The sequence below is a fragment of the Xiphophorus couchianus genome, chromosome 18 (genome assembly GCF_001444195.1).
Source record: "Xiphophorus couchianus chromosome 18, X_couchianus-1.0, whole genome shotgun sequence".
NCBI lineage: Eukaryota > Metazoa > Chordata > Actinopteri > Cyprinodontiformes > Poeciliidae > Xiphophorus > Xiphophorus couchianus.
In genome coordinates, this window is record NC_040245.1 from 25,969,597 (window position 1) to 25,981,980 (window position 12,384).

Here is a 12,384-nt window from a genome sequence, read left to right on the forward strand (position 1 = left end):
GATGCCATATTGTACAGTATCGATTTGTGTCTGCACACCTTTATCTCCTGTTGAACAGCGCTCTGTTATAACGCACAGCAACGCCGAGGCAGGCAGAACGGGCGTCTTGCAAAGCAAAGTGAGTAGCAAAGAAAGCGAAAATGGAGCAAATCGGCCTGGGCTCCTGATCTGACTGACACAAGATTTTTTTTCTTTTTTTTTTGTAAGGGCCAGTTTTACTGGGAAGAGGAGAAGAAAATCTACAACCTGGAGCTTTGAAATAAATTGTCACGGAGTCTTGGAAACCCAAAGATGGTACTTTTTTTCTGCAGATACATATCATTTTAAAACCATTCCTATTCTTTCCTTTACTGTATGTGATCGCAAGACAGACTTGGGTTCTCCTTCTGCTGTTCTCGTCACAGTTCCAGCCATGTTTCAGCTGTTTAATTATTAGGCAAGTGGTTATTTTTTCAAATTCATAAAGATCAACACATCTCTTATTCAACAAACATCACTTTGCATTGCATTGTTGCTGAAAATGTGCTATATAAATAAAATTACCTTACTTTAAAAGTATGAGAAGATTCCTCGTCACATGTGTTATTATTATTGATGTATATTCAATTAAGATAGGAAGTTGTGGAGAAAACATTGTTACATACTTTGACGAAATTAAAGCAATAGCTGACAAAATGGTTTCAGCTGTATTTACTTTCAGGGGTGACACAATCAGATTAATCGCAATTAATTGATGTCTGAAAGAACAATTTAGTAATGGATTAATTGTCAAACTGGGGTATAAAAACCCTCAGGCAGCAGTAATTAAGCCAAAACAGCACAAAAATATGTACATTTAGCATTTAAAATGAAATACCTTCCTCGTTTGTAAATGTGTTCTGTCCAAAACTCCTCAAGTAGCATAGTTTTAGCTTCGCTCGGTTCAAAATCTGTAAAAACAATCTCTTATTAACACTGTTTTGCTATGTAGTTATTAGCAGGTTAATCAACAAATTGAACAGATTGCCCCCACACTGCATTAATGGTAAGTCAAGTAGGAAAGGTTTACTTTTTCACATGCTAATCTTAAAAGTATTTATTTTTAACTGCAGGTACGTCCTTTGATCAAGTGTACACTAAAAAACATTGTTATTATTCACTATTTAAAAATGTAATTGAATAGTTTATTTACGTCTTCTTAAAAATGTTTAATGTATGAAATAAAGCTTAAGCGGTTTGATAAAAAAAGATCTGCAGAAAGTGGTAAAAAACATTTTTTGCAAAATAGTTGATAGACAATTCTGTATTACAAAGATAACCGTTAGCTGTAGCCCTTTTGACGTTATAGGAGTCTTTACTGATGACTTTGCTGGATGACAAATATTTCTTGCATCAAAATTTCCCTCTAAATAAATGTAAAAAAAAAAAAGGGGAGGCGGGGGTCTCTTTTTACATGTCTGCCAGTAACTCTGAGCAATAATAACCCTAAAAAATTACAACCTACCCAGAAAATGCTAAATTGCGCCCGCGAAGCCGTGCCATCAAGTAATCATGGCTTCCTTGTTTCTCTCGTTAGTTGCACTGTTACCCGCTGAATATGTCGTACTCGCTCTATTCTCTGCGCCGTCGACCTCTGCTTTTCTCCCATGACCCAGAAAACAATGTTCACATCAGTACTGTATGAGGCCCTGCGCTCCAGCAGTGGAGGAGGTAACCGAGGCTATTTTAAAACATGCAGTGGAGGATGATCATGCAAACCTCCGCTGGATGCATGAAATGTAGACCAGGCTGAAGAGACAGTTATATGTGTAGATGCAGGAATGGACGGATAGCTGAAGCATAGATGGATGCAGCATCGTAGGCTGTGTGTTGACATGCATGTGTGTGTGCTACATAAGTATTCGTGGCGCTAATGGGTGTAAGAGAAATCAAAGAAGTGGAAAAAAGAGAGATCCTTACACAGGAAGAGACAGAAAATACATCTTAGTATACAAACATATGGATTTGTAAGGGAATAAAGCTTAACTTTCTAGGTGTAGCTTGCTAGAACTGCCAATATGAACCAGTTTCAACAAGAAATATTATGCCTAAGTAGAAGCTGGTATGTTTTTAGTTGAGATCTAGATAGTTGACCACGTAAAAGATAAGTATCAAAATCAAGGATAAGATCACAGCTGGTTGTGCAGGGGTATCGATAAATTAGAATATCACTGAAAAATGTGTTTAGTTTTGCATTCCTAAATTATTATTATGTATATTATGTAAAATGTACTTTTTTGAACCTTGCATTGTGTTATAAAGTAATTTCCCAATCAAAAACGTAGCTGGAGTGTCGCCTTGATTCTTTCATGCATGTTTGAGAAATCCTTTAATCTCCCGTGGCAACCATTCAGCTGCGAATGCTCCTGCTCCGACTCCCTCTCTCAATTCCTTCAGACTAGCCATCAGCAATCAGCAAACACCTGGTGGAACTTGAGCTAATCATACGAGCTACTTCTCACTGAAACAAGTCGTATAAGGGTTAATAGAGGATATGATGACTTCCTGAAGGTGGAGTTTCAGAGAGAGTAGCAGTTTTTAAAGAGAAAGAGGCCCAACTTCAAGTCGTTAAATTACAAAGTAACATTTCTATTAAATCATATTTAACATATACAGCCTTTTCAGGACAACTGAATGTGCTATACATGATTGTGCTATAAAATGGTTTTTGGGTTAATCGTCTTCACTTGGGTCAAATGCTATTTTTGCCCAGCATCGCTCCTACTCCTTATCCGTGGAGGCCAACCTCATTCGGTTCAAGTGAGGCTTGCCATGCTTTGTCGTTCTGGGTTATTCTGGGTCCTCCAAGATTATTTGTTGATTTTTTTTCTTTTCCTGGAGAAATTCTGGTAGGTTGGCTACTGTTGGGAAGGTTGTCATGTTTTCTCAATTTCTAGATATTGGCTTTCACTGCAGTTCACTAAAGTTCTAAAAGCCTTAGAAACGGTGTTGTAAACATTTCTGGACTGAAACATGTCAATGGGTGTGTTTTTCCGTCTGCTCTTCAATTCTTGACTAATTGGGACAAATGATGTTTGAAATATGTTAACCTGCTTCATGTTGTTAGCTTCTGTTTAGGTGATTTTTTTTATTTGCAAGGTCTGGTAGTTAGGGTTAGGAATGATAAGTATAATTCATGTGGAAAAATGTGATTAATCATTATTTTTCTCATTTGAAAACTAATTTGTATTTACTCTGGTTATCGTTGTCTGATATTAAATCTTATTTTACCATTTGACACATTTAACTGTCAAAAAACTTAAAAAATAGAAGAAATATGTTGGATGAAAGGCACTTTCACCCAAGACTGTTTAATAAATGTTTTTCGTGCAAGAAAATTTTGACAAATGGCCTTTTCCTCGCAGAAAATGAAACATTGCAACTTAATCCAACACTGCTGAACTGCAGGGCGGATTGCTCAGAGGGAGAGGCAGCTTTCTTCTTCATTTTTCCTCCGACAAACAGAAAGTGACACATCCAGATGGACTTTTCATACAGAATTTAGCCCACCAGACCTAGGAGATCCCACAGCTCTGAATAATTCAATGCGATTTGGATTCACACATCAATTCAAAAACTTCAGTGATCCTCTAAGAGAAAAAAAATATATATAAAAAATTTGCTTATAGCATCTTTCATAATGACAAGAAAAATGTCAATCAAAAATGGCTTTCTTATGCATATTAAGTTCAGCATGCACTAAATAAAACAGTACTGTACGTCAGGGCTGCAGGGGGGTTTTCAAAATAAAGAAATGTGTTTTTCTGTTGACTTTTTTTTTCTGAGGCGCAAACGTCGGTCAAGACTTTACCCATTTACGCCACACAGGGTTAACCTTTTTTCTTTCTACTGCTTTAAGTTTAATGTTAGTAAAAACAAACAAACGAAAAAAAAAAAGCTTCCGAGTAGAAGATATCTGGCGCCACACTCCATGTGGTGGGACATTTGGAGAACATTCCTGTGCAAAGATGGGCTGAGGCAAATAGGTGAGATTTCATCCACAATGCATTCTCACCCAGCCCACAGATTGGTTTGGGTTTATCAGAGTTTGGATCTTTTTTTTTTTTCTTTTTTTTTCTGCAGCCCAGCTGTGCAAATAAAAAAAATAAACCCCCCTCTCAGGGTGTCCAAATGTTACAGTGTGATTTTGTCCTGCTGTGCAGACACACTTCTCTCTTACTTCTGTTTTCTTCACTCAATTTCCACCCTGAGAAAGTGTGCCGCAAGAGACGTCCTTAGGTCAGTGGCTGGAGGAGAGGGGTCTGGGAAGTATGTGAGTGAAAGTGGTGCTGTAAAACATTCTAATGTGGGAAATTGCTCTGGTTTTGGCTGAGTGCATTTCAGTGACTAAAATCCGGTGAGTTATGAATGTCTTTCCCCCTCTTTTAAAGTAAAACAGAGAACAGCCTACTTAAATACTTAAGATTGTTTTTGGGTTTTTTTTTTTTGTTAAATCCCAAACCAACCTTTATGGCATGTTGTGTCCCTTCCTTTTGTTGTGCATTTCTAGACATTTGCAAAACATCTCACAATCCCATTAAACCTGAAAATAGTTTAGATGAAGCAATACTTTTTTTTCCACAATTCATGCCTGTTTTTGGTACTTTAAATAGATAGTAGATCATTTGTTTTGGCCTGAGTTGATCTAAGTGGTTTAGATGCAGCTGATTCACTAACATGAAATCCAGAACACCATCTCAAGTATCAAGCAATTTCCACAGTTATTAAAATTGGTCAATAACAGTTTGAAAGAAGACTTTGCTTTTTCTAATATGTCTCAACGTCCGCTCCAATATCCAAACGCAAGGGTAAGAATTTGGCATTTACATAAAAGCATGGACCCATCCTGCTTCAGGCTAATGATGATAGTGAGGTGAGGAGCTGTGGGGAAGGGGATATTTTCTTGGCACATTTTTGGCCATTTTGTACCAATGCCTATATATATATCTATATATATACAGTACAGACCAAACGTTTGGACACACCTTTTAATTCAATGAGTTTCCTTTATTTTCATGACTATTGACATTGTAGATTCACACTGAAGGCATCAAAACTATGAATAACACATGTGGAAATATGCACTAAACAAAACAATGTAAAACAACTGAAAATACCCCTTATATTCTAGTTTCTTCAAAGTAGCGACCTTTTGCTGTGATTACTGCTTTGCACACACTCTGCATTTTCTTGATGAGCTTCAAGAGGTCGTCACCTGAAATAGTTTTCACTTCATAGGTCAACCTGCCCTGTCAGGTTAATAAGTGGGATTTCTTGCCTTATAAATAGTCATGAAAATAAAGAAAACCCATTTTAATTAGAAGGTGTGTCCAAACTTTTGGTCTGTACTGTATATATATGTATGTATATTTTTAGTGTTTATATAAATTGGATATAATGTATGCTAAATATAAAATACCTTTATTTCTAAGAGATGACAATTGTAGGTAACAATCCAGTATTAGCGTCTACGTTGCAAAAGAAAAAGTCACGTATTTTAATAACAGACCAGTCATACATTTAGAATGGGTTTATAAGCATCCAAATTATAAATAACACACACACACACATATATATATATATATATATATATGTGTGTGTGTGTTACTGATGTGTAATGGGCAAAGTGAATTATTATTGCAATGACTGGGGATTCCCCATCATCCTCCACCTCCTCCTCCTCCTCATCATCACCACGACGCCCGTCTTTGAGCCCAGCGCACTATTTAGCAGCGGCAGATTCTCCTCTCCGCCCGCGCGGAGTAATTCGCGGATGTGAGAAGGCTCCACTTGTCAGTCAGACTTTGAACTGTGCACTGGCGCTCATCACTGCTTATCTCTGACCGCTGCTTGTCATCAAAGACGCCGGCCACTGACACTTAAAATCGACGAGCGCAGATGTAAAGATTAGGATGAACAGTTGCTAAGAAAGAGAGAGAGAGAGAGAGGAGGAAAAGAAAAGAAAAGAAAGGGAAGCCCGGACAGCATCACTGTAAGGGAGCAGAGCGGGGATTAAACGTTCGCTACGCCGTTTAACGTTCACGTTGCTCGGGAGTTGAGATGGTCCAGACCAGGAATGTTTTTTTAGCCTTGCTTCTTGTGGGCAGCACAGGTAAGAATCTTTAACATGCTATTTTTCACGTGTTTTTTTAATTAAATTATTTTGAATACTCCGTCCAATTCTTTTTATTTGTGGTCCAGGACCGCAGGCACTCTTTTATTTAGCAGGTGTGACGGTGCTGCGACTGCTGCTAATTAGCTTCCAGGAGAGCTGTGTGTCCAGTAAAGAAAGCTCGCTGGCTGATGTTTTTCTTGTTGTTGTTGCTGTTGCCATTTTCATGTTCTCTCAAACAAACATACACGCACACCCGCGCGCGAAAGCACAACTCAGCTGGTTGCTAAAAAAAAACCAAAAAAAAAAAAACCCGCTGCTCCTCGCGTGGCACAACCTCTGCGCTGACTTTGCATTTATTGCACACAGTAAATAAATTAGAACGATTTATTAAAATCGTGTGCGAGCGCGGTGTTTATAGCGAAGGGTGACTCGGGGATTATTGGGGTTTGTGTTTTGAGAGTCGTGTCTACGTGGGCCGTTGCGCTCTCTGCTCAGATGGGACGTGTTTGTTGTTGATGGAGAGTGATGCTGGGGCTCCCTTGTGTGTGTGTGTGTGTGTGTGTGTGCGTGTGTGTGTGTGTGGACACAAACACAAGTGCGCGGAAACGAACACGCTAAGCACACCGTGTCACTAACTTGTAAGGATACAAATTGTGCAAAAATTATATATATATGTGTGTGTGTAATAAATGAAGAAAAAAACGTGTTTTGACGTGCACCTGTCCGTTTGCAGTATGATGATGACATCCTGGAGGTGGGGCTTGCAATGCACATGAACATCAAGGGTCTGTCAGGGGCAGTCGTGGGTTACACCCGATGCACAGCAAGCACAACTTCCACTCTGAATCATCTGTTATGTAATCTGACGCCACGATGCAGGCTTTGAAATGAGATCCTCTAAGTTGTTAAACGCGCCCTTACGTAAGTCTAATTGAGGGAGTTTGTGTGAAATTACATTTTAATGACATTTTGCACGCCCTCTTTTGATTAACGCCGGTGATTTTTCTCTCTCTCTCCTTCTTTTCCTGAAGTGTGTGTGTGTGGTGCTTATGTTAGAAGTAGTGCTCTTAGCTACACCAGGCTCAGGATTTTCCGTGGGTTAGCCTTTTAATCCTTCATGTACAATCCGATGTGAAGGGGTGTTCCTCGGGCTAGAGAGGAAAACGCAGTGGGAGTGGAGCTCTCTCTCTGCATTGTCATGGTAATACAGCCCTCATTGCATTTTTTTTTTTTGGGTACAATATCAAGAAAAAATAAATGACACCGCAAGAACCTCTTGAGTATCACCGTGTACATTTATGTAAATGGGTCTAACTCTCCTAGTTGTTTGAAAACCATTTAGTACAACCAATTAAACTCAAACACACCCCTTGGAAACCCACATAGTAACTTGCTGAGTGCCTGTGAATTTTTGAAGAAAACTTAGTTTTTCGAGGGGAAATTTGCTGAGATGTAGAAAAAATGTTTATCTTTGAAGATTTAGTTCTCTCTTTGAAAGGAAGCTTGGTCAAAAAAACTAAAAGAAATGAGCCCCGGAGCTATAAATGGCTTAGAAATGTGCTATTATGTAAGAATTTGGTATTTGTCGATACACATGAGCTAATAATAATTCAGTTATTATTCAAAAGCCCGTTTTTTTTACATTTTAGTTAGAATAGAAGAATATATATATATCCTTTATATATTCCTCTGTGGGGAAATTCAGGTGTAACAGCAGTAAAGTGACAGGCAGTTGAAGAACGTAGGTTCACACAAAGATAACAGTATAACGTATATAAAAAATAGAAGTACGAATGACATACTGTACAGTAAGAGCAAAAATACAACATTATACAGTTATTAAATATAGCACACTCCAATCCAAAGGAATGTGCAGTTATATAGAATAAAAAAAGTCCAAAATGTGCACAATCGACCGTTTAGAAGAAGTGAAAATCTATGAACTGTTTTGGAATTTCTATGTTTGTCTGTCAGTTAGGAAATCTGTTAAAAAGTAGATATACAAATCAAAACAGTGTTTTTAGTACCTTTAATACAGAAATTTCAGTTCTAACCATTTATATAGCTACTGTGTTTTTCACGGTTGCCATTTTGAGGTGATGCAAAGGCAACCCCCCCCCCCCAGAAAATCCTTCATTTGCATTCACAGGAATTATTATCCTACATTCCAAACCATGTTTGGTAGAGTAAATTATTAGTGTATGGTAATCCAGATCAGGTTTAACTTGTGTAAACATTTTAAAATCACAGTGGCGAGGATCAAATGCAGTCCAAATCTGTCAAAAATCATGGGAATAGCTAAATTCACTTGGTTCAACATGGGACACACACTCAAGTATATGTGGTCATTATTGTAATAGTAATAAAATTGGCAAAATAAAGAGGATATATAAATTTATACTCATTATCAAGTAGGTTTCTTTAATACACCAGAGGAATTGTTCCACTAAGCAACAAACCATAATTGTAAAAAAAAACAATTAATAACTGATTCTTTTTTTAAATAAGTTGATATTTTAAATAATGTTCACATGGTAACCATTCCAAACATGATGCCGATTTTGCGAATTCCTGGATGATCATCATAATAAATCTCAATTCTTAACACTATTTTTAAAAAATAATTCCTAGTTGTAGAGAATGTTTGTTTGTGCCATATTTTGTTTCGACCCGTGTGCCTACCCAGATAGACAACAGTTCAAGCACAAATGAAAGTCAACCTTTTCTTTTCTTTTTCATTTTTATTTCTGAAGGACTTGTGCCACCCCCTAACAGAAAGGCACTCTGGGCTGTGAGCCATAATGTCAAAAATGATCACAAATCAAGAGTCGTGGGTGAGTGTTTAGGGGAGAGATATTAGTGAGTGGAAAATTGCACAACGTAAAGTTGACACAGCTTTAAAATTACTAACCAAATTATTTAATATGTTGCGGTGCCAAATAATGTGAATATTTGTAATCTTCTCTTTTCTTGAAATCCTAAAATAAAATACTATCCTAGAATACTTTGAGAAAAACCTGATTTAATAATTTCCCTAATGACAAAACTTTTTTATTGAAGTTCTTCCTTATTACCTTGTGTCTTTGCATAAACCTGAATGTTGTATCCAGTTAAATCCAGCAATATTTGCATTTATGTTAGCAATAGTCATTGCTAACGACATGTATGGCTGTAAGTAGTTGAATGTAAATGAAATAAAATCCTCATCTTTAAACTGCTGGTTGTAGGGCAGGATTGCTAGCAGCATTAATGACTGAACTGAGATCCAGGAGGGATTAACCCTCTTTCTGTTCCCTGTCCTGTAATTGATTCTCTTCCAACTGATAACCGTAAACATGGATCCATTTTCAAAGATGAATTACAGACGGAGAGAACGAAGCCAGACTAGATAAGAGATTAGTTCTAAACGTCTTTAAATCGTGGGACGTCTCTGCGTCTCACCATATGGCACCTTTTGAATAGGAGAAAGCGGCTTTGTGCTTTACAGTAGGGTTGGTTCACTGAGGCTGTCTTACATCATCAGTCATGTGGAAATTATGACGTAGCTCTGTGCTGCTCTGTTTCCAAAGCAAGATGGAAGCAGGATGACTTAGGAAAGCTCCAGCCCTCCTTACGACTGACGTTAGCTTTGTGCGGATGGGAGCCAGCGCTGCTATAAGCAACGGCTGCGAGTCCAGCAGCTCCAATTTGATAAAAAGCAATGATTTCAGACTATCGTGCACAGAGGCAAAAATAAACTAGATTTTCCCCCTAAAGCAAGCAGCCGAGCTTTTATTTAATCGTTCTGGTTTAACTGTTTTTCCCTGGCAAAATCTATTTGTTTTTCTATTAAATAATTATCCTCTTTGGGATAATTTACTTCTGTTCCCACCAACTGCAACTATGTGAAAATGTTAAGTATGTTAAGTTACTGCAGTTAAGCCTGTCGCAGTAAGCAATTAATCAGTCGGGTGATAAATTAAAATGAGTTAGATAATTTCCATTGTGATAGGGAAATTTTGTTTACAGCAATATCAGAATCCATTTTATTTCCAGTTTCGCTTGTTTTTTGTTGTTTTATTTCCATTTTATTTATGGTTTTTGGTTGTTGTCTTTAATTTTTTGACATTTAAAATATGTTTCAGTTCCCGTGTTAAGTTTTCTTTACACAATTAAAGTTGATTGGTTTTTTGAGAGGGTGAACTTGCATTATTATGCCTTATGAACATATTACTTATAAATGGTGTCAATAATAACAATATTATTGTTTATTTAAATAATTACTGCCAGAATTTATTGCGTGGCAAAATTTATAATGGCATCAGTGCAGTTGGGGGAGTGATCACCTCTTTACCAACTCTGTAACAAAAATGTCACTCTGTTTTTCAGCAAACTTTACAAAACTAAAGAGATTTGTGCTTTCTAATGTCAAACACAACTCTGTAACATTGAATAAAAAGCTTCTTGTTGTAGAAAACCTGTCAGAGAAATCAAACCAAAAGTAAAATATTATAGTTTCTACTCAGTTGCTGTTGTTTTTCCCGTCATAGCAAAAAGAATAACATAAAGGTGACTAGACTAGAAGACCTAACCAGCTGCCTTAGGTATTTGTTTTATGTGGTAGGTCAATGGAGTACTAGAAAATATGGATGCACATTTAATAATGACACAATTTCATCTATTTATGGTTAATGTATCCTTGTCTTTAACAAATTTGGCAACATTCAGGCAATGATTTCTGCCAAACCTGTAGAATGAATCACTGAAATTGAACACTTTGACGACACAAGGTAGGCTAAGAGGCCTCAAACAACAAAAAAACAATCTGTACGACTTTGACTGCTTAGAGATGGCAAATCTCAGTTCGAGACGTTATCCACAAGTCAAAAAAATACGAAAAAAGATGAGCCTTCCAAACAGTAGATGGTCTACCGGTTTATCAAATTTACTCCAAGAATGTGTTGACGACTCACTCATGCAGTCATAAAAGGACCCTGAACAACTACTAAAGCCAGCTTCACTTGCTTCATTTAAGGTCAGTGGACTAACATGGCATTCATGGTAGCAGTCAATGGTGACCAAAAACAAACTAATTAAAAAAAACCCAACTCCATTATCCCTAAAACATTTAGGAAACTGCTAGGAGAGTTTTGTGATGACAAAAAGATGGTTTTTGAATGTTTGATGAAAAACCACCCTTGTTGCTAGGGAGCATGGTAGAATCAATTGTTACATTTAGGAAGCAATTACTTTTTCACAGCTCTGTAGGTCACTAATCTCAGGTGTGGACAGGGAAATTCACCCAACTGGCTGAAGGTGTTATTGGCAAGCAGAGTTTGAACGCATCGTATATGATGATAGCCAACCAAACAGCCCTTCGCAATTACACATTCATATCACAAATATATTGTTCGGCTTTACCATTACAAAGTCAATTGAGTAACAGTTTAATATGAATCAAACTAAAATCACTTCCAAGACACATGAAAACAACAAACACTTTGATCAGGAATAAGGAAGAATGAGTGTGGGGGAGGCTGGGAATCATTCTGGTCAGGACATGAGTCTTTGGGTGATGGCGACCGGAACAGACAGATCCAGGTCTGAGGGAGTTCAGAGGCGATTTGTTGCCTCGGGACAATAAATAGATGACTTTACATGTGCTCGTGACCCCATGTGGCACCGCACGAGGAACATACACATCGTCTCCTTAGGGTTTTCCTGGCAGAGGGGAGATAGACTGGGGGATTAGCGGTTGTTTGTAAATGTTTAGCCTCTGTGGCAGTGGTGTCCTTAAGTCCAACCTTTGAGGTTCATATTAGGGATTAATATTAATGAGTTTTAATTCATGAGTATAGAATAGATTAAATGCAGCACAGAATAAGAAGTACATGGGGGAGGATGGTGTGTTTTCCTACGGTGTGTGATTAATGAAAACTTGCATTCTTTGCTAAAGAATGCAATCCTAATTTCAAACTCCTCCTGCTTTTCTTTTAATTGGAAACCCGGTAAGATTTCGTCTCTGTCATGAAATTAGAGCTATGCATCTTTGTCCGTTATCAAAGGAACCCACGGAAGGCACACCCTACGAATACATGATCCCTTTGGGCACTAAATCTTAGTTAGGCTGGCATACCTTTTGGTATTAAAAGGCTTTTCTCTGCTTTAGAGCTGGACAATACAAAGCTATGGAAAACTGTAGACCGCTGATGTTTCCTCCATTTCTTTGCTGTCTCAGGCACTAATTCAATTTGTTTTGGTCAAGTAGCAAT

At 37.7% G+C, this 12,384-nt stretch overlaps 1 protein-coding gene across 13 annotated transcripts in view; it reads left to right on the forward strand.

Moving 5' to 3' along the window:
* The first annotated feature begins 5,766 nt into the window (after positions 1–5,766).
* The window catches only part of ncam1b (neural cell adhesion molecule 1b), a 110,717-nt gene continuing 104,099 nt past the window's right edge, over positions 5,767–12,384 (forward strand). For 7 of the 13 annotated variants that reach the window (XM_027999743.1, XM_027999749.1, XM_027999740.1 and 4 more), the window contains exon 1: positions 5,767–6,130. In XM_027999743.1, coding sequence (XP_027855544.1) covers positions 6,079–6,130 — 52 coding nt within the window. In that variant the 5' untranslated portion in view covers positions 5,767–6,078. The remainder of the gene's footprint in view (positions 6,131–12,384) is intronic. The other 6 variants (XM_027999744.1, XM_027999746.1, XM_027999753.1 and 3 more) reach the window with 2 other exon arrangements.